This window comes from Syngnathus acus, chromosome 16, assembly GCF_901709675.1.
Source record: "Syngnathus acus chromosome 16, fSynAcu1.2, whole genome shotgun sequence".
NCBI lineage: Eukaryota > Metazoa > Chordata > Actinopteri > Syngnathiformes > Syngnathidae > Syngnathus > Syngnathus acus.
Window position 1 is genome coordinate 7,438,403 of NC_051101.1, and position 21,663 is coordinate 7,460,065.

The following is a 21,663-nucleotide window of genomic DNA, read 5'->3' on the forward strand; positions in this document are numbered from 1 at the left end:
TAGTTAAAACCTCACACACAAGAGAACTGCTTTTATAAACACAAATAAAATGTTGTGTTCAACTGAAATGCTCTCTCACACACGCACACAAGTAAAATGCTTTCACTTGTTTCACTTGTGGTTTTTCCTATGGTGTGTGAATGTGTTTTGCTTCATATGCGTGTGTGATTGGTAATTCCGAATTATGTCCCTAACGGCCCCTCATAGAAAACAGCCAAACTATACACAATTAGGTATTAAATCAACCAACCCTCAAGTTAATTATCAATCCAAATGCCTTTGTTGCACTTATGTTTGTTTCGCTTGATTGAGAAGCAGTCTGAACATTTTGCAATGGATGTTGTATAGAAATAATGTCCTCGGGTGTTATGGAAAACACTGACCAACCCGCCAGGGGAATACAATGAAATAAATCACTTGTTCAATCATTACATGGGTGCAGCTGAAGGTGCCTGTTTGCTGCAAATAACACATGTAGGAAGTCCACTGCGTCACTGCAGATAATAAATTGTGAGCATTTGAATAACCTAACATTTCATAGCAGTTTAAGAGGAACAGAGAAGTGAGACTGATGATGGGATTTACAATTATAATGTACAAGAAACAATTTCACTATATCCAACTGCGTTTGGCATCTTTACTCGCAGTATAAATTTTTTGTACTTGTTTCGGAAGAAAGGAAGGATGTGAAAATTCTTTCAAGATGATTAATCAGATTTTGGTACCCACTTTTGTCTTTACATTTACACCCTGTTAGAAGCCATTGTGGACAAAACAGGATGGTAGTGACACAGGATGAGCAAAATTGATTGCTGTGGATTCCCAGACATATTTTTAAACGGGCAAAAAATGTGACAGCAGTGCCATTTTTCAAAAAAATAAAACAATAAAAAGAAAAACTGGTCGGCCATAAAAAAAAAAAAAACACAATGAACGCAATGTAAAGACATGTAAGTGAATAATTTTGGAAATGTCGTGTATCTCAGATTACTCTATCACAGCACTAATCCCATGATTGAACAAGCTCATTTTATTACAACAGGCGGCCAAATGTATTCAGCAGTGTCAAACATTGTCTGAAAGTGAAATTGAGTCCTGCTGGAGGAGTTCTGGCAGTAAGACTGTGTGCCTCACTGCTTGTCCCCAGTGCGAGCATCACGGGAACCCGTCAGGCAGTCTCAGTAATGATTTAGCAACACTAACACTTCACTCTATAAACATCTCATTAAAACCAATTATGTCACTCCTGAATTAAATTATAGCTAAATGCGTTAAAAGCCGCTTTTTCCTTGTATCACCTGATAAGAGCACTGCTATCCTTTTTGTCTATTACATTATTACTTTTGTATTTTGAAAAAAAAAAAGAATCCATGAATTTAGATGTATTATAATTATGACGAAAGCAGTTCAATGCGCCTCACCTGAAAATTCACAGCTTTCTAAACTAAGTGCCTATTTGCAAAGTGATTTCTAGGGAAAGCATCTTGCTAACTCTTGGCGACCCAGTTAAGAATCTAACATCACGTTTTTTATATAGAAACAACTAATCAACTCAGTAAGGACAGGCAGGACAATGAAAACAACACAATATAACAAGATATAATTAAAAAGAAACCAACAGTTATTTGACTTACAATTTTATATACATTTCAACATACTGTCAATTACTGTCAAAGTCAATTGTGTTCAGATGGATTAAAAGTGTTGAAGTGGTATTTTATGGTTGATTCTGAAGTAGGTGAAAGGTGAGGACAAGCTCTGCTGTTCCTGCAAAAAGCTGCTGTCACGCAACTGTGACTCCTTTGATCAGAACATAACCACCTTGAGAGATGAGACTGCACATAGGGAAAAAGAAAAAGTCAATGACTGTGGACTGTGTATGTGAGAGTCTACATTAGGAGAAAGGTTTATCACTAGAACCACTCAACAAAGCGAGCCCAGTGACTTCCCTCCCTCAATGCCAAGGCAACTCCTGTCTGCTGCTTGGAGAGATTAAAAGCTGAGCCTATTTTGTAGTCTTTTGGGATCGGACTGAGGTCTTACTCATGACTAGGTCAGTCACTGCCACCAGCTATTCTCGCTATTCTCAGCGGTGCACTCAGCTCACAAGTTACAAAACCGATACTGTATGTACATAAATTATGTGTCCAGCACATATTCCGTCAAGGAAGACTGTGAGAGCACAAACTTCGTAGTAGTTTCTAGGTATGAAGCATTTTACCATGATTTGTACTGTGTACTACTGATGCTTGGAGCTGTTTTCTCAGAAACCGGTTTATCCTGATTTTCATACCCAATGCAAGCCTTGATACGGACCACACACAGACATGTACGATCCAGTTGAACAGCGATCTCGTTCTCTAATTTTAGTAGATCACCTGCCTCGTGGAGGGCTGTTTGCAATTCCTTATGAACGTGCTTTATTCTTCACTGGCCTGTGGAACATTGGTCAACTCTTCAATGGCTGGGTGAAGTTGTTGGATATTGGCAGGATTTGAATCACACTCTAATGTCAACCCTCAATGCCTCTGTCTGGCCAGGCATATGAATTTCACATTAAAAAAGTAATAACCCCAAAGATCATCCAGGAATCCAAACCAGTAGGCCAACCAAGACTGGTTCGAAAAAAATGTAGGAATAAGACATTGTATATCACTATCAGAAGTAATGACAGAATTCCACAAAATTAAATGTAAATGAATATTAAAATCCATACGGAAAGATCATTTTGCATTTACTGAATAAAGCAAGCAGTACTATTACCTTAATAGCTGCCAGTAATATTTCCATATATCTATTTATATTGACACGTAACAATCACATCTGAAAATAACATGCAAGATAAAACAACAGCAACACCACGATCAAAGTGACAAGAGTGACAGCGAGAGAGCAAAGAAAGAGCATGTCACTTATTCCCTCCATTAGCTTCATCAGTGCGGGAGGATGAGGCAGATTAAGACAGCAGCGGGTTGGAAGATAATGTGATTTGGCAGGGTTATCTGTTATTTCAGGCCCAACCATTTTGGCGCCTCTATTTGGGCTAGGTTATAATGTGATGTGATGCCCAGAGCCCTTGGGGGCCACACTGCTGTTGCGACCAGCCTCTCTGATTAAAATTTGCTTTCACCAGCCAGCCTCAGTGTGGATACCTTCCCACTCCCATCTCATTATCATCCACCAAAGTTCAGTTTCTCTTCTCACCCCTCACAAAATTTCAGCATCAGTGCTAGTCTGGAGTTTAAGGCCAGACACTTCACTCTAGCACTTCATGATGAAAATGGTAGGGAAATTATTATGCTTGCCTTTTTAAGCATACTAGTGAATGTATTAGTTGTAGTAGATGGTGCTTCAAATGTGCATGTCAGTGTGCGTGTGTGTGTTCTTGTGTGTGGTCATGTCATCCCTGCGGTGTTGAAAAAAAAGATCTAGATGAAGTTCACAAGTTCTCTTAATGTTCAGTTCATGAGCGGAATGAGCAAAGATGGTCAAATAGATTAAGAATTTGAATGGGTTAGGGTCAGTGGCAAATTTTAATCAGCGATGGCTTTATGCTTCCCTCAACATAGTTTTAAAATTTTCTAGCACATTACGGTTTTGAAATATTTTCAGTTTTTGTTTCAAAGTGTGACCTTTAAAATCTTGTGTCTTATGCATTTGACCATGTATCATATTTTGTAACTAAAATTCCAACTTCTTTTGAAAGTAACCCTTAAAAAAAACATCTAGGTTCGTTGACTTTCATCTCATGCTACGTCAATTATGACAATTAATTCTCAAAAGGAAAGCCAGTTGAACCCTATGCATATTTGCACTTTGTTATTCCTGAATTTTCCATGTTTGTGCTTGGAAACTTGCCGATTTCTCATTGTGTCACTAACTAAAAACAAACAAACAAACAAAATCATGTATGCTGGTACATTATATTAAACAGAGTCTGTGTTTTTGCGAGGGAAACTATCAGTTATGATGTTGAAACATCTTGCCAATTAAAGTTTCATTGGCCTGATTCCCACCTTTATAAAACATCTCACTAAAAGAGTTGAAATTTAAAATCAATTGTTCAGAGGCAGACAAGCAATAAAGAATCTTTTTGGCAGTGATAACAACCGAACAGACTGTCCGATAGAAACACAGACGACCGACTGCCTTTAGGCTTTTGTTTATTTGTGTTACTGTCTCCGTGACAGAGAGTGCAGATGGGTTTATGGTATTTCTATCATAGAAACCAACTGTTTTTGCCTAGCAACCACATTTCACACTTAGCTCCAGTGACCTTCCATAGATGTAAAAAGCCATTTACAGAATCAACATTGATTTGGTTGTTCATACATAATTTGAAGTAAAAAAGAAAGACCCGAACCTTGGCATTAAAAGAAAAAAAAAAAGACCTTTCACCATCCATGCTGCAGCCTTGTGTGACTGTAATGTGCCTCAAAAGGCGAGGGAATTGACTGTGTAAAATTGAATCATTACAATGTGGCTGGCTTTCCTTTGTAATGGCAATATGTCGCTCTCCACATCCCATCAGTGTATATGTCCCTAAAATGACACCAGGAAATGAGACCTGAAGATGACTGCTGTTGCCAATGAGAGTAACACAAATGACAGCTTGAGGAAAACTACAAGCCATTAACAACAATGTTGATATGAGCGTTGTATTGAGATACTTCACAGAAATCCAGATACAAAAGACAAGATGATGGGGATATTCAAGATGAGCCATAGAAAAGAGAAAACAACCAATTACAAGCAACCAGTCCAAGCAAAAGACATTATTCATGAAAGCAAGTTCGGCAGAGATGTCAGATTAATGTCATGTTCTTTGGCAGTTCGTCAGATGTGGGATAGCACACTTAACCCAAGTGCTCCTGTCATATTGACCCTCTTGAAATGCCCAAACACTATTAAAACCAATAACTTGAGACTTAGTCAAAAACACCAAATGTTGATGATTTTTTTGGGTTGCTTTTTAACCCTTTAAATGACAGCTTTATCATCCGAATTGAGATTTTATTATAATAAAAAAATCCATATAATAAAAGGTAATGGGGCGTCCATGGTCATTAGTCTTATATACTTAAAAGATTAGTCAGAAAATTAATTTGACAGCATGTGTATTTTTCATGTAGGCCGACTGTAGTTCAAAGTACTCCCTCTGGACATCTTTTATGAACTAAAACGCCTTACTGCTTTCCATAAAAAGCCCTGTTTTCGGTATTCTGCAATGTCAGCATTTCATCAAGAAGGAAAGTAGTGATACAGTATGTGACATTTTTAGTGTTGTACACCTTCTATTTTTGCCAGTTATATTACGGAGCTGTGTGACTACAAGGACTTCTGCAAGTGTGTATGTTTTTGAGAAATGTTCCCATGTGTCTGTAAAAGGTTTTTTTTTATGCACCTGGCTGCTTTCACAGCCAATGATAAAAATGGTTGATGTCGTTTCATCAGTGAGGACCGAAAGAAGAACTGAATAAATGGCATCTCATGCATGCTCACTATGCATTTTTCAGTTGAGTTTTTTTTTCTACACAATCAAAGTTCGATGGAGATTATCCACCAGGCAGTAAACTCGGAAAGAAGAAAATAACACAACTCACTTCACTCTGGGAAAAGAAAAATCTTATCCAACAACTTCCACTGCCAAGCATTTAACAGGGGCATCTTTAGAGAACATGGATTTTGGCACAGGTCCAAAACAGTGTTCTTAGACTTGGAAATATAAAAGACAGTTTTTTGGCTTTTGCAGAAGTACTGTGCACAGACAATAAGGATGTGATCCCTAAACAAATAAAACGATTAAACTTGTGTGATGCATCACTTGAACAGTCACAAGAGAATACAAAGAAAACTACTGACAAGTGCCCACTGCCTAACTGTAACCGTGACTGTGACATTTAGAAATTGAAGAACATGCTGCCGGTCATCCTAGAATTAAGATACATATTGCCTTAATTGAAAATGTATTGGGTATGCTGTTTCTGTTTTGGTAGGATGTCCAACTTGTATGTAGAAATTAGAATTTGTGAAGGTGACCTTGTATTTGGTCATGAAAGTGGCACCGCTTCTTGAGATGCCAGTGTAGCTAAATGCCCTTTATTGTAATGAATGAATGTATGTGAACGTTTTTATATAAATATGAAACCAAGATAACTTGTTAAAAATTCTATTCACCAATAATGCAGTGCATTCTCAATTTCCAAGGCCGAAACTTTTTCAGTGTACAGCAAAACTACAGAAATTGACATCACGGTTTCAATATGTTCAAGGGAGTTAGTATGTACCATAATGACTTAATTATCTGCATTCCAATATTCTGTCATGCAGTGATACTGATGAGGCTGTTTGAACGACGGGATCGAAAGCATAAGGAGCTGATAGGGCAGCTGATTTTTGCCACCATCAGCTCGGCAGAATACAGGCTGAGCTAGACAGAAAAACAATTAGCCTTGGGGTCCAGAGATAATAAGTAATCATTTGTGGCAAATGGAATTGTAGCTCGACAAGCGGGGAGGATATGACTTTCACCTTCTTCGTAGAGGAAATCAGACCTTTAATTGACTTTCAACCTATGTTTGTCAAACATTCAAAAAGCAAGCCAAACCTATACCTCATCCAAAATTAGTGTCAGTTCACAGTTCCCTGATACGTTATTATCTGGCCTCCTGTCTTCGTTGTGCATACATTATGTGTGTCTGTTCAACAGCTGGTATTGTATCAAAGTCCTATTTATTATAAGGGTAAAGTTCGTACATTATTTTTCTAGAATTTCTTGCGTTCGGGAAAACAAACTTGTGTTGATAGTACTTCCTGGTTAGTTCATTGTGGTCAATCACTGCATCTACAGAGAAGCAGAGAAGCTGGTAGATTGCTCCTACCACCCTCTTCCGCCTGCCCCACCTCTAACCAGTCACCTGCTGGCTTTGCAATATTGTCCCAGAATGCCCTGTTTGTTTGTATTCTGTGGAGGAGGGATACTATTTGTGTAAATATTTTGGGAAAGTGGTTTGAGGGGTAATTATGAAACAAAAGGAAAGCATAGTGATCTTCTCAGTGCAATGATGAACCTGGGAAACCAGAAGATTCAGTGGGCGTGTTAAATGGTTTTCAGTTTTTACCCATGGATGTAATGTCATTGATGTTCTTATTCCGTACAATTTAATTTGCAGCTGACCGTCTTTTGTCTTTTTGATTTGCTTTTGTTACCCGTTTTGCACTTAACCAATTTTTATATATTTTGTATTTTCTCCTCAGCCATTGCTCCTTCATGTTCGCCGTTCACATCGGCTCAATTGACTTTGCAGTATCAGTTTGGTTGTACGTCACGTCTCCTGCAGCAAAACACTAATGGTATCTCTCACCACGATGTCTCTTTTACTTAAGATGGCCAAAGAGACCCATCATCCCAGTCTCTTTTGCAGCCTTAGACCCACTCAGGGATGAGCTCATTCATTTACAGGCTTCTTTAATGTCTCGACTGATGAGGAAAGTCATCAAGCAGTCTAGCTTTTAAAGTGACTGAACGGATTTATAAATGACCATTGAGAGTGATTGTAGCTCTTGTTTTCCCTTCCCTTCACTGTGTTGAATTAAACTGACAACCAGAGAAAAATGTTATCTTCAACTACTGTACATGTACTGTACATGAATAAAGTCAGAGTTAGCCAAAATAATGCATGCACACATTAGTAAAATGAAAACGTTAATAAATATTTTAAGACCACATTTATTTAGACATCACAGGATTGGCCCTACTTTGCCGACATATAACCTCCTCAGAAAAAGCCTGAAAATTAATTTGAACCTAAGGCCCAACCAACACCTTCTTCCTGTGAGGCCGCTATTCCACTATGCTGCCAAAATATTACATTTTACTGCATAGCGCAATATATGAATAATCTGTATTAGCAAAGGTTGTGTTCATCTGAGAAGTGTGCTGTAGTTCATTTGTGCATTCTAGTCTATGAGCCCTAAGGGCAGGACCCCCCTCCTGATAAAAAGAACAAACGTGACACCCATTATCATTGGATCTCATCTCAAAGCAACATCAACTAGTTAATTCTCTAAGCAGAGATGTGCTAATTAAAAAGACTGCTGGTCTGTCAAGCATAGTAATGGCCAGCCTTGAATGGACTGCAAACATGACTGCAAGCAGAGCTTTGCCGTATTGCTTTAGTAACAGAATCCACTGTCCCGTGAATTAGACACACTGTCAGTAGAACTAATAGTCTTAACACTCAAGTGAATCTGATGAGTTTTTCCCAGCAAGAAGATAATGAGCACAGAAAATAATCCCCTATAAAACCTTCATAGCCTCCTTCGTAAAACTACAACACGAGCATTGCAGGATTAACAAAAACAAATTGGACATAGTACACTTAATCTGAGTAATCTGAAATATAATAAACACATTTCCTCCACATAGCTGCACAAAAAAGTTTCTCTCTGTGAGAGAATTACTAGATACTACTATAAATTATTACAGTAGAGTTTAGATTAGTACTCCAAATCCCCATTCCCTAATCAATTAGAAATTTCTGTTTCATATTACTGAAATGTTTTTCACTTTTGTTTAAAATGTCTTACTTTAATTAGAATCTCACATTGCAAGAGCAAGATAAGCAAGACAATCCAAACTCGTCTCACGTTTTCATTGCAGCAATGAAAACCCAAGTCATGTTCTCACGTATTTTTTCAAGATCTGGTGAATTTCAAGTAGCTGGTTATAGAGTCACTTTTTGACATCTTTACTCGCTTTGCCCTGCCAGCCTCTGCACAAGTACTGCCAGCTGGCCACCAACATGTCACAGCCAAGTTGCCTTTCCAAATTCTCCAGCATGTGGACAATTGCAGAACCAGATCCAACTCTCTGAGACACTTTTTGACGCACGCAGGGGAAACAGATGGAATAAAGCTAGGAGAGAAAAGCTGTCTCTGCGAAATGACTTTATTCAGCAGAATTATCTTCATTTGCAGCTAGAGTGGCTTTAGAATAGCTCTTCATAAACAGGCCTCTGGTTTTTGCTGTGTGCTTTGACAGCTGTTGGCTCGCACCTTAACAATGCCAAAGGTCAGCACCTAACAACCCTTCCATCCCCAATCAGCATGAACCCCTCTGACCTATTCACCCCTTAAACCAGTGCAGAACATGTTTCCTAGTGGGTTCTGCCATTCATGATGGTCTCCAGTGAAAAGGAATGACTGACAATTTGAAAAAGGAACAGGCCGGATAGAGATGAAAATCCATCCATCAATTCAACCGACGAGGGTTCTTGCAGCAATCTTGATACATACAATACACAATCAGTTATCATTTTCAATCATTACCCATATATATATTTTATAGCCCATAAATAAATGGGCAACATTAATGTTAATCAGTTTGTTGCTATGACTGACCATTAATCACATTCAGTGTTTAACTGAATGCAGGCAGCTTTATTGGCCGACATACAAGGACTGCAAATTGTAAACATATTTTGGCAGCAAGCATTCAGCGGAGGTTTTTGCCGTTTGAAAACGTATTTCCTAATGTGATTCATTTCATCCTTTCCCAATGCTCACTGTATGTGGGTTTGAGTGATTCTGTGAAAAATCTGAATCGTGGAAAATGTCAGAATTTTCTCATAACTCTGTTTGGATCAGACTTTAAATGATATCTGTCAAGACGGAAATAGCTTTCCTTCGGTGTCCCATTTACCTGTACTCATAGGTAGCCATAGCATTTTTATGATAATGTGTGGATAGAAAGGATAGAGGAGCATTGGAGTTGCTCTGAATACTAAGTTTGTTTCCAAGCTGCAAAAAAGAACAGGGTGACCTTGATGTCTAAAAGGTCAGTTTATAAGCTTGGACAAGGGGAGAAGTTAGTGTGGTGTTCCATCCAAAGTATGTGAGTGAGAGGGCGGTATATGCAGAAATTCCACTGATGCCAATTTGTTTTCTTTGAACCTCCATCAATATCCATTTTCATTGCAAATAAATCCCAAAGGTGGAAGATGCTTTTAAACCATCGAAAGGTTTCCAGATTTGCTGTGCAGGCACAATGACAATGGAAGGTCCAGCCAAACACATTTGTGATCTCACACCACCCGCTTGGGAATTATCTGGATCCGGGGACACCACCAGGCTGATCCACCAGCTCCACAAAAAAAAAATTCATACAGGCCCCCAAGTGTAGGATGCAGAGATTCAACCTGGGAAATTCACCCACAGCCAAACTTTCAAATCCTGACCAATAACTGCACCGTATAAGTACGATTTTTTTTTTCCATTATATGCAAAATAAATGTAGTATGGCAATTGTGATAGTGTTTCTAAAAATCATTAGGCGCAAATAGGAAAAATAATATCACTGATAACCACATCTTAAACCTAAGGAGTTTAGTTTTCTTTATATTTAAACACAATAACTGCTTAACGTGTGCATACGGCTTGAGTGTGCGTGTGTTTTATTTACCGTGTTTATTGCAAGTCAGTGGTACTAGGGGGATGCAATGTACTGAAGTATTGCTCACTAATATGTTACATTAACAGCTCACCACTTAAGCACCGAAAACTGTAAATGCAGCACACAAATGCATCTGTTAATCAGACCTGTACATAACCTTGCACTTTGTCAATAAGCATTAGCTGCTGACTGATTGCCATTTGTATAATGAATCAATCCCCACTTTCTAACCCATACACCACTAATTCACTGATGGACAGGGTCACAGCACAGTCCTCTCACCGATTCATCGCCCAACAATGATGAAAAAATACGTAAATAACCCTTCATTTTGTTTGCCAGTTGAATGTCACGCCATTGAACGGATCTCCACATTACTGGGGTATAATGCCTTTTTTTATTTATCTATTGTAGCTTTGGCATTAAAAGCTGTGTTAGCATTTTTGAAAGGTTCTCTCAGCTATTTGTTATTGTTAAAGGACAGTCAAAACACACAATCCGGTTCAGCTCTCAAGTGGGAAACCATATCGATTGAGCCACAAATGCAACAAAAGTCACTTAAACTGAGTCACTGTGAACATGAAACTACAAGAACATGTTTTTAAAAAGAAAAGAAGCAGTGCTGGAAGAGTTATGAATCAGCCAGGCTGTTACTTCTACCTCTTGCGTACAACTGGAATAAGACCAGGCAACTACATCAAGTCAAGTCTATAACAATCCTTCAGGGATTAAAAACAAGAACCTTTTAACTTCTGTCTCTCCTTTATCCGTCCACCCAGAGTCCTTCTCAATGTTACAAATCTATTCAGTTTCTAAAATTTCTATTTATATTCCATTCTCTGTCCATCGAGGATTGACGTTTTTTTTTTTTTTTTTGGCTAAGTTCCCAGATGAGTGTGGTATAAAAGAAGCATGAGGTACAGTTCGGTTTATTACAGGCTGTATGCTCTGATCAGACACGTTTCACAACACATTTCTCTTTTTCACATCTGGGACTCACAACCTGGCACTAGAGGGTTCCACCGAAATCCCTAGGCGACTGGGGAATGATGGAAGAAAGGCAAATGCGTGTGTGTTGTTTACAAATTGACCAATCTTAAGTGTTGAAAATGGCTTGCTCTCTTTGACGATGCAATGTTAATGGTTGAACCAATTTATTTTGGTCTCCTGAAAAGTGATGTTCAGAATTCTACCTTACGCCAGTTTTATGTATGTTTGCTAGAACTCATGTGGATTACATCGGAATATCCTTTTTGAACACCCATCTGTCAGTCCGTCCGTCCGTCCGTCCGTCCGTCCATCCATCCATCCATCCATCCATCCATCCATCCATCCATCCATCCATCCATCCATCCATCCATCCATCCATCCATCCATCCATCCATCCATCCATCCATCCATCCATCCACCCTTAACTGGTCTCCAGCCAATCACAGCAATTTAATTCATTCCACAGCATATCAGTTCAGCATCAGCTTTTTAGCACTCGCATGCAATTTACACAACAAAAGCATTGACAAGTTCAGAAAAGTTTGATCAAACTTACTGTCATGAAGCCATCCAGTAGACCAGAGTCAGGTTTAGGAGGCGCCTGCAGTCGTTCCATGGACCACTTCTCGATGATGGACGCCACCTGGCTGTTCTCGGTGTTGAGAATCCTAAAGCCAGTCATGTTTACACCGCTGTAACGGTATGGCTCCAGATCAAGGGCAAATAGATCCTAAAAATAATAAAAGTAAGGTAACTAGAGAAGTAATTACATACCAATAACAAACTAAATTGAGTATAGAAATAACAGATCATATTTATTTTGGATCCTACATTTACATAATCTGTCAGGCCATGCTGGATTCTTAAACCCCAGGGTCTACATTTTATTATGGCCAGCATTTTACTACTGAAAGTGTGAGACACCAGTTATCATAAATCAAATCACTACATACAGTATGTATTGTAAATCAGATTTCATATATAGCAATACTGTAATGAGGTATTGAAAATCCGAGATAACTGGTGAAGATAAAGCGCCTATCCTAATCATAAATACAACTGACATGAATTTAATAAATGAGAGCAGTCAGTGATGGGAAACAGTCAAAGCAAAAGGTCCAAGATGAAGACTCTTATTAACCTTTACTAATACTCAGGTAATGAAGAAGCAGCAACCTAACATCTCAATTTTGGACAGGATATCTCCTTGCAAGCATCTGTTTCCTTCAATAATAAAGATCACAGTTGAATGACTATATAATATATAATTATGAATATAGATGCACAAATCAAGAAAAAGATTGTCATACTGTGGGTATCGAGCGTTTTACTTACCAGTGTGGTAAATATATAGTGATAGTATTCTGTCATCATCCCCATGGCAAGAGCCTAAGATGTTGAAAGAAAGGACAGAGTGACAAATCTAAAGCTGTAAAATATTTAAGATTGAATAGGCACACAATTGTACTGTATATACATTTTTATGATGATTGCATTGACTGGCTGTGTATATCAGTTAGTGCCTTGAAGACATTTTCCATTTTGATTATTTAATATTCATTTAATATTTATGTTTTTCATGCAAATTTATATTTATTTTCCTCATGATGTTAATTCTGTTTGCATTGGTAAGACTATGATGCAGTCTGATGTACAAATTTGTGTGTTGTAAACTGAGGACCTGTTGTATTATGGCAAAAGGAAAAAAGTATAGATGTAAATATAATTCTTGTTTTATTGCAAGTTTTGAGTTCAAGGATACACCTTTGTAGAGGCAATAATAATAATAATAAGGCAAGGCATTGACACTGTTAAATCTGTAGGGAATGTAAATGAATTGTGTTTGTTTTATTTGCTTCATATAAGACTTCTCCAAAGTCTCTCAGGTTCAGTTTTCGACCTGGAAGTATATAACCATACACCCATAAGCACAACACAACAATTTCTTTTACTTAAATTTGAAGTTGACTTTTATTAACACAGCAAATGTTGAAGGCAAAAGGCTTTTGGAAAACACAAAATAAAATACTCCAGAGTGGGAAGGAGTCTTGAAATTAAACAGCTGACAAGAAGAAAAAACGAAAAGAGACAGCGGCAGCTCTGCCAAGCTGTTGTGTTCCTGAGGAAATATTTGGAGTAGGTGGTGATGCAGACAGAAAGGTGTCCGGGCGCAACAGAGGTTTGACTACACTACACAAGTGTTTAACAGCATGGGAGGAGCAGGTTTAGGTTCCAGAAGAGTGAAGGTGTTAAGTGTACAGTATCGCATATGGTGGCTGTAAGCTGCATGGCCAGACAATTCAGAAATGTGTCGAATTGGGAGACACAGGTGTTTTATTTGTATCACATCCCTTGCCATGAAGGTGTTACGCCTTTGTGATGGCAGGGTAGACGCATAAAAAAGTAAACACAACTAGTACGTGAGTGGAATGTGCTTTTATTATGGTAAATACCTTATATTGTTTTCTATTATATTAATTTCTAACTTCAGAAGTCACCCATTGATAATAACAATAATAATAATGGTAACAGAAATAATAACTAATAATAATTGTAACAGAAAATAGAGAAAGTATAAATATTGAAAGAGAGTGTCCATTACAGCAACCATGCAATGCTTGCGCTTGGTGGGCCAAATGATGGAATTCTTTGGATTAAATGCCAGGCCAGAAAGAAAAAAAAAAAGAGAAAATGTTTCTCTGTTCTTGCGGGGTACGTATACTAGGTCTTGAGTGTCAGGTCTTCCTGAGAGGGAGTTTTCCCTAGCTTGTGTCTTCAAATTGCTTGAGGTGTCTGGATCTGTGAGTAAACTCAATTCATCACCTTGTCACTTGTGTCCCTCACCGTGTGGCAGTGAAATTTGGGTTGTGATCGAAACAATGAGGCCAGTGAAAAAGAAGGACCAATCACTTTCTGTCTGAGCTCACCCTTGTAAACGTACAAAGGTAATCTATCATTAAAAGCACCTTGGAGATGAAATTTCAAAGTAGAATCACTGGTTCTGTGTAATTCTATTATCATTCAGGGTATGTGAGAGGGTGTATGAGGATGCTGGCTAGATGCCAATCCATTCCAACTGTGTGGTGCCGTAATCTGGTGTCAGGGTCCCGCCTGCCAGGGTGAGACTCGCAAAATCAATAGGTATCACAGATTAGTTTTGTATGGAGGATGATTAAACTGTGAGGAAGGGCTAATGGATGCCATATCTGGTGTGAAACTTCAGGGGAACCTCCAGCACTGAGATTCTGTCATTTCTGTAGTCACTCGTTTGCTGTCAGTATATTTCCAAAATGAAACCTTTGCCTATTTCGGACAAGGCTAAACCACACAAGGTCCGTTACAGTGGATTGAAATATAGGATTCATCTTTAAATGGACATCTAAGAGGCCTTTTACGTTTTTATTTCTATTTCCATAGTACTTTTCAAAACTAAATATGGAGTGCTCTAATATCCACAATAACAAAACTAGGCAAGTAGTCGTCATGGAGATTTTGATGCCCATGTCAATAAAAAGAGGTCCCTTGAGAACTCCCTTTATCTTTGAGAAAAAAGGGAAAGGGGGAGCAGCTACGTGTTGTCCAGACAACAATGTTCACCTCTTCATGTGCACTGAACAAAATACGCTGCAGGATCGTTTTGTTTCCTGGTTGATCGTCTGGCCCACAACTTGGGAGTTTGTCGTCTGGCTTCAAAAGGATCTTTTGTGACACCAGTTCGGGAACTTTGACAAAAGGCCTACTAAAACATTTTAACTTTATTTGGGGCATATTGTGGCAGCTGCGTATGGACTCCTTTTTAACATGAGGTCGATGCAAGTGGTTAATTCTGAAAACAGCCTGTTTGTTTTTACTTTGCCTCTCAAAAAGTATTTTCTTTTATTTTTCTTTATAGCTTATAGGTCATATTCATGATGGAAAAAGTTTTGAAATATTTTAGTTTGGTCACATTATAGACTTTTTAAATACACTGTTAAGGGGGTAACCATCATATCAAAAGTGTGAGTGTTGGTGGTACATATCTTTTAGGAGAAAGCCAATTTTAATAAGCAAATAATCATCGTATGCATCCAATTGCTCCTTTCTATAATGGCCAGCTAAATTAACCAAACTGTCAGTAGTCACACAAAACACCCAATTGGCAACGTAAGGGAAGTACAATGTTTTTGAACTTCTAAATCAATTATATCCCCCTACAATACACTTCAACTAAGCCTGTCCATCGTATACTATTTCCACACAATGTACTATCAACCATATACTGGCCCTCCTCCCGATGCATTGTTAATGAAAAGAGCCCTTGACCTTCTCAAGCAATTTAACACTTTGGCACTGATTAAAACCCCTGGGAAAGTGACAGTGTGCTAGGAGTGAATTACTTGTCAGTTTTTAATATTTGATTAATCCTGCAAGCATGAAAAAGATGAAAAATGTTGAAATGAGAAACTCATCACAATGCATTTCTTGCTACAAAGTGGTGAAGTCAATACGAAGACGGCATCATATATTGAAGTTGATCGGCTAGAACAAATGCCAACCGCATCATTGCGGTTGCATTGCAGCATGTTTTTTTTTTTTCTATCTCACTGATCTGTTTTGACCTTTTGAAGCTGACTTGGCATATCTTCACAGGAAGACATTTATCATGAATGACTGCCATTAGAAAGATAATACATGAAGTGAAATTGAATAATAGGCTGCTCCACTTATGAGCTATCATGCACATTTGGTGAAATTTGTATTTGAGAGAATCTCATTTTCTTTCTTTTTTGTTTGCTGAACAGGAGATTGGTATTACAGTCCCTCTTCTGAGATCTGATGTGGAAGGACACCTGCCACTGCTCTTTTTCATTCCTGAGGGTCACTAGTTCTGGGCCTCATAGGTAAGTTATCTTCCAAATACGCCTGTTATCAGACCAAAAATGTTTCATATCCACAATTTGTTCATTTTAGTGGTATCATGCTTTTAAGTGCAAGAAACAAGTGACTTCATGACATATCTGAATTCCAGAGCCAATGACCGCTATATAGTTTGCTCAATCGTCTAAATTTGTATTTGCCGGTTATTTCAAAACATACACACAAACATATCGATACACACCTGTTTTAGGATCCCAGCAGCCATTTCATGTCCACAGTCAAAGATGATGTGAAACTCCTTCCCTCTCTTCATCTCCTTTAACAATGGTTTGGCATCTTTGGAGTCTACAGGAAGCTGCCGGATCTTTAATCGAATGTTGTACCGTGATGGGGCCTTTATAAGTTCTTGCAATCGAATTAGACCTTGCAAAACAGCAGAAAGAATTATGATAAAATGTTTTTCTCATGGCAGTTCTTTTCTTTGGAAAGCAAATACAAGGGGTTCAGCTTTGGTCATGTTCCCCCAAATAAAAGAAAAAATACACCTGTCCACAGAAATAAGCTAACAAGTACTTGTGATTAATATCGTGCCAGCAATTACATTGTAGCCCTTTTGTATGGAGTTAGGGATAGTTCAACTAAAGCTTTAGTATGTTTACTAGTTAAATACTTTTTCAACCTCTGACAAATTCATCTGGTTTAATTTTGCCCAAAACAGTAAATTGATAAAAACATTACACAGTTGGGTCCACAAGTAAATGGTAAATATGATTTTGCCTGCATATGCCACCACAATTATTAAAACAGTGGAGACATATTTTAAGAGGTTGCTAACAAAAAAAAAAGTAATTTAATAATTAACAGACATTACGTGATCTGTCATATCAGTTTTAAACCCAAGTACTGTTTTGTGTGTGGAACCAAAATGGACAGCAAACAGTATTTTCTTGATATACATAGTAATTATTTACCTGCATTTTAATTTATTAAATGCTGTTTTATTTTGTGATGTGACAGTAAGTTAAAAATAGTCAATAATAGTGCCATGAAAAACACCATGGAAAGTAACATGAAATCAATGAATCTGTCAAGGTGAACCATGAAGTGGTAGTCATGATCAATGATACGATTGGTTGAATTGCAATGTAGGCAACGGGCACAATACATCAGTCCATGTCTTGAGGAACTTTAGTATTTGTTGTGTCTGTGGCATACAATCAGTTTAAGCAATCGGATCCTGATCCCAATCACCAACTCTTTGACATTTGTCTTGTCGTTGGGTGGATTCAGTGGATCAGTAAAAATAGAGCCGTTGGCTGTTCATCAGTCTGTAGCAATGCGACAGGAGACTGAAGTGTGTCTAACACTGCCATTTCAATCGATCCTGCTAGCCAACATGCATTCGCTAGAGATTAAACTGGACTACAAGAAGATGGAATCATCCATCAAAAAGAGAAATGACAGAGTACTGCGAGATTACCAAAACTACTCATTTTCCAGAGACATGGCTGAACTCATCGTTCCTGGATGACAGCATTAGCCTGGGGCGGTAATTACACGACAGAGCAGATAGAAGCAGGGTCTTCACCAGTAAATCCCAAGGTGATGGTGTGTGCATCTATTCAAATAACAGCTGCTGCAACACCACCATGATTTTAAGTCATTGCTTCACAAACATTGAATTTATGATTATCAAATGCAGACCTTCAACCTCCCACAGGAATACTCTGGATTAATGATAATTGCAGTCCCCTCCCCCAGGCACCTCCAAAGAAGCTCTGACAGTTCAATACAATGCCATCAGTAACCTGCAAAGCAATCACCCAGAAGGTGTTTGTGTTGTGCACGGGGACAACACTGAAGCATGTGCACTGTGTTTGTTGGATGTTGCTCAGAAATGAAACACCAACCCTTGCATGGAAAGTGACGACTGGCCCCAACGAGCAGGCACTAAAATGTCCATGATCCCCCAAAAACCGTGACTGCAACACTTTCTGAAGTAGGAGGATGATAACACCCTCATCAAAGATGATGATTAGGGATGAGGCGGGAGATCTGGTTAAACTGGTGCATGTAAAACATTTTGATCATCGACGTTGATAAGACAAGGGAGATTATTGTTGACTTTAGGAGCTGTGGAGTTTTCAGGTCCTCCCTTACCTTGCATGGGTTTTTGCTGTGTACTCCAGCTTCATCCTACATTCTAAACATCATGGATTTTATACTCAAAAGGTGTGAATGTGAGTGTGAATGGTTATCTCTGTGTCTTGGGATTTGCTGGTGACCACTCCAGAGTATAACTTGCACCTTGCTTAAAACCAGTTGAAATTGACTCCATCTGAAATTCACCCCGAAGGAGTGCAAACCAAACAGATGATGGATGGATAATGCACGCACCTGCGAAAATAATTCAAGATTACGGTTGCCAAATGAATCTCTTAGCTTCATGACTATCCGCATTAACGATCTGGCTTCTCCAAAGATTATCTGTGCCTAACACACAAAAGCTCCTGTTTTCCCCTCAAGTTGATTCATTTCCTAATTTTAAATGGCCTATTTTTATCTGAATCACTTTCTTCCATGAACATTGCTAGACTTTGGAGAAAACATCCACAATATATATCAAATAGAACAACAAATACATCAGTGTAAATGACCCATGACGTGACATTTGTCATTACTCATAAATATTATTGATTTAGATGCCAACTAAATTCATGTTCTCCCCTGGAATCTCCACACTGCTGTTCAGATAATGTGCATACCTCTTTTGCAAGTCAACGATGCTCTCACACACACACACGCACACACACACACACACACACAAAAATAAGAGCTACTGGAGTGACTGCCAAATGTTAGTTCAGGTGGATGGCCCGTTGTGTGGCACAGCCAGACATGAGAACTTGGCCGGCAAACAGACACAGACTCGCTGTGGCGACCTTGGTGCGACAAGCTGAATGGCCCAACAACTATCATTATTAATTCGTCCATAAACACCTGAAACCTTTTGTTTAAAAACGACAATTTCATAATCATGCAGTGTGCTTAGCTACAGCATTAGGGTAGCAGTTGTCCATACATGGACTTGGTAGGATTATGGATATGAGCACCGTTGACTAGAATGAGAATAACAACTAGTTGTGTGTTCTGTGAGACTGCTTGCTGATAACTGTGCCTTTGAGCAATGCACCATACTCACCTCCCAGCTCAAATGGTGCAACACTGCATGCTTCTTCGACTTCTGTATGTGTGTGATCTAGTTCTTTTTGTGATGTGCAACACAAAATATACAGCAGAGTTTAAGTTGAATTTCACTCTAGGGATAATGAGTAAAATAAATAAATGTAGTTGAAGAAATGTATTTAAGGTTGGAGAAGAAGTCTAATTGTAAATGTAGTTGAAATGTATTTAAGGTTGGAGAAGAAGAGTGCACAGATCAGCAGTGATAGTGTTTAAAACACAGACCTCGCTTTAAGATCCATATTTAATCCAGCATGAATATTTCATCCCCTATAAGTGTTTATTATAGGGCTGCCAGACAGTCTCCTGTGCATAAAACAGATATGATAAATATCCTTGTGGGGTAAATGCCCTGCAAGCCTTGATGTGCACAAGACTGCTTTATACTGTATCAACAGCCGCAAAGCTGTTACACTACTCATGAAACATGGAGCATGATGATGGAAAAAAATATGAATAATAATTGAAATATTAATAATAGTTGAATGAGTCACAGTTTCCAGGGTCAATGTTGAAAATGGAGAGGGATTAAAACTCGCAGGTTACATGTCTGAATTGTTCAAATAAACATGCATTTCCTTGCAATCAATGCCAATTTCTGCATAAGATCGTATGAGAATTTGTTATGTAGTACTTATTTGTAGCAGACAATCTTATTTCCTGAGCCATCACCAGTGATTCATCTACCTTTGACTAAACCACACGCCTGGAATGCAGACTGGGCAATCACAATGCAGCACGGAAGCTCACTCTTGTAAACAATACTTAATGTGACTGTGTTCGACTTGAAGAAATTTATGAATAACCCCAGACTATTCGACTGGAAGTTAAATTATACTGAGTACACTTCCGTCAATCAAGTATTTGCGGTTGTTTGTTTACTGAGATTAACAAGAGAAGAAGAGAAAGCCAGTGTATGGGGTATGTTTGGACTGACAAGTAGTGGAAAGAACGATGAGAAAGAAGGTGTGTATGCACACAGTGGAAACCCCTGTTGGTTCTCAAAGCTTGACTTTCATGAACCCATTCGATTTGTAGATAGAACGGAAGAAAAACATTTTTTTTAGTTGTGTATAATTTGCTCTAGTCGTTGCTGCTGATAATGTCTCATGTTTCAGTTTTGTGTTAACTGTGCCAGACAAGACAATAAGGCACTGCAGGATGTTCATTAAAGCCTGTTTTTGTGCACCACAACATCAGAATAAGCTGGACATAATTAATTCCACAGAGAAAATTTTCAGTTCAATGCACTCCAATCAAGGAGAATTGGTGAAAAAGCATGAGAAATCCCTTTGTGAGGTTGCAGAGTAATGTTCTCCTTGAGTGTTAATTTCTGGCAACCCTGCATGTAGCCATCTTACTATTGTGCCTTCATCCTCTACAGTGAATCAAGGCAACGCTATGGCGAGCACCTGGAAAAGAATCATAAAAGAAGGATGGAAAAGTTTGATGAGGTAAGTGGGTCACATTCTTTAAGGAGTTCTTGGTGTCAAATCTAGGTCTAGAAAGTAAAAACCCTGCCACAGTTTGGCTTTACTGTCCTGGTCAGCTCCAAGAAGGACCTGTCTGGATCCAGCCCTTTTCCTGCGTTGATCCATTTGATTTGATTTCTACTTGTTGACTTTTGTCCTCTCCTTGTCTTGTACATTGCAACAAAATACCATACATAGCTTTAAAATATTTTATTGGCTGGATTGTAATCAATTAAATTCACCTCTACCATCAACTGAAACTTTACGGACGCACACAAAAAGTATTTATCGAATGCAAAATTTGCTCTTTGATGAATTAAAAACATTTAGGAATGTTTTATACGTGATTCAGAAATGCATAAAATTGTACTGAAAGTTAACCTATGTCCACATCTATGAATGAGGTAGCAATAAATTTCACAGAGGGCCCAAGTCTCTCGCAGTCGTAAAATCTGTGAGCAAATTCAAGCTCAAGCGTCAGCAGCAGGTCACAGTACTACACAGAACCACACATTAAAAGAAGTTGCAATTTAACAGGGTTAGTGCTATTGACTGAGGTGCTATATAAATCCATGCAATAAAACAAGAGCAGATTGTAGAGTGCAGACCTCTGCCAAGTCCAAACACGAATACTGATTCATAGAAATT

At 38.5% G+C, this 21,663-nt stretch overlaps 1 protein-coding gene across 2 annotated transcripts in view; it reads right to left on the bottom strand.

The window, feature by feature from the left end:
- Nucleotides 1–21,663, bottom strand: part of grik2 (glutamate receptor, ionotropic, kainate 2) — a 91,521-nt gene that overhangs the window by 35,254 nt on the left and 34,604 nt on the right. For both annotated transcript variants that reach the window (XM_037273476.1, XM_037273475.1), the window contains exons 5-7: nt 16,542–16,723; nt 12,779–12,832; nt 12,000–12,173 (exon numbers count right to left, since the gene is read on the bottom strand). In XM_037273476.1, the coding sequence (XP_037129371.1) occupies nt 12,000–12,173; nt 12,779–12,832; nt 16,542–16,723 (410 nt within the window). The remainder of the gene's footprint in view (nt 1–11,999; nt 12,174–12,778; nt 12,833–16,541; nt 16,724–21,663) is intronic.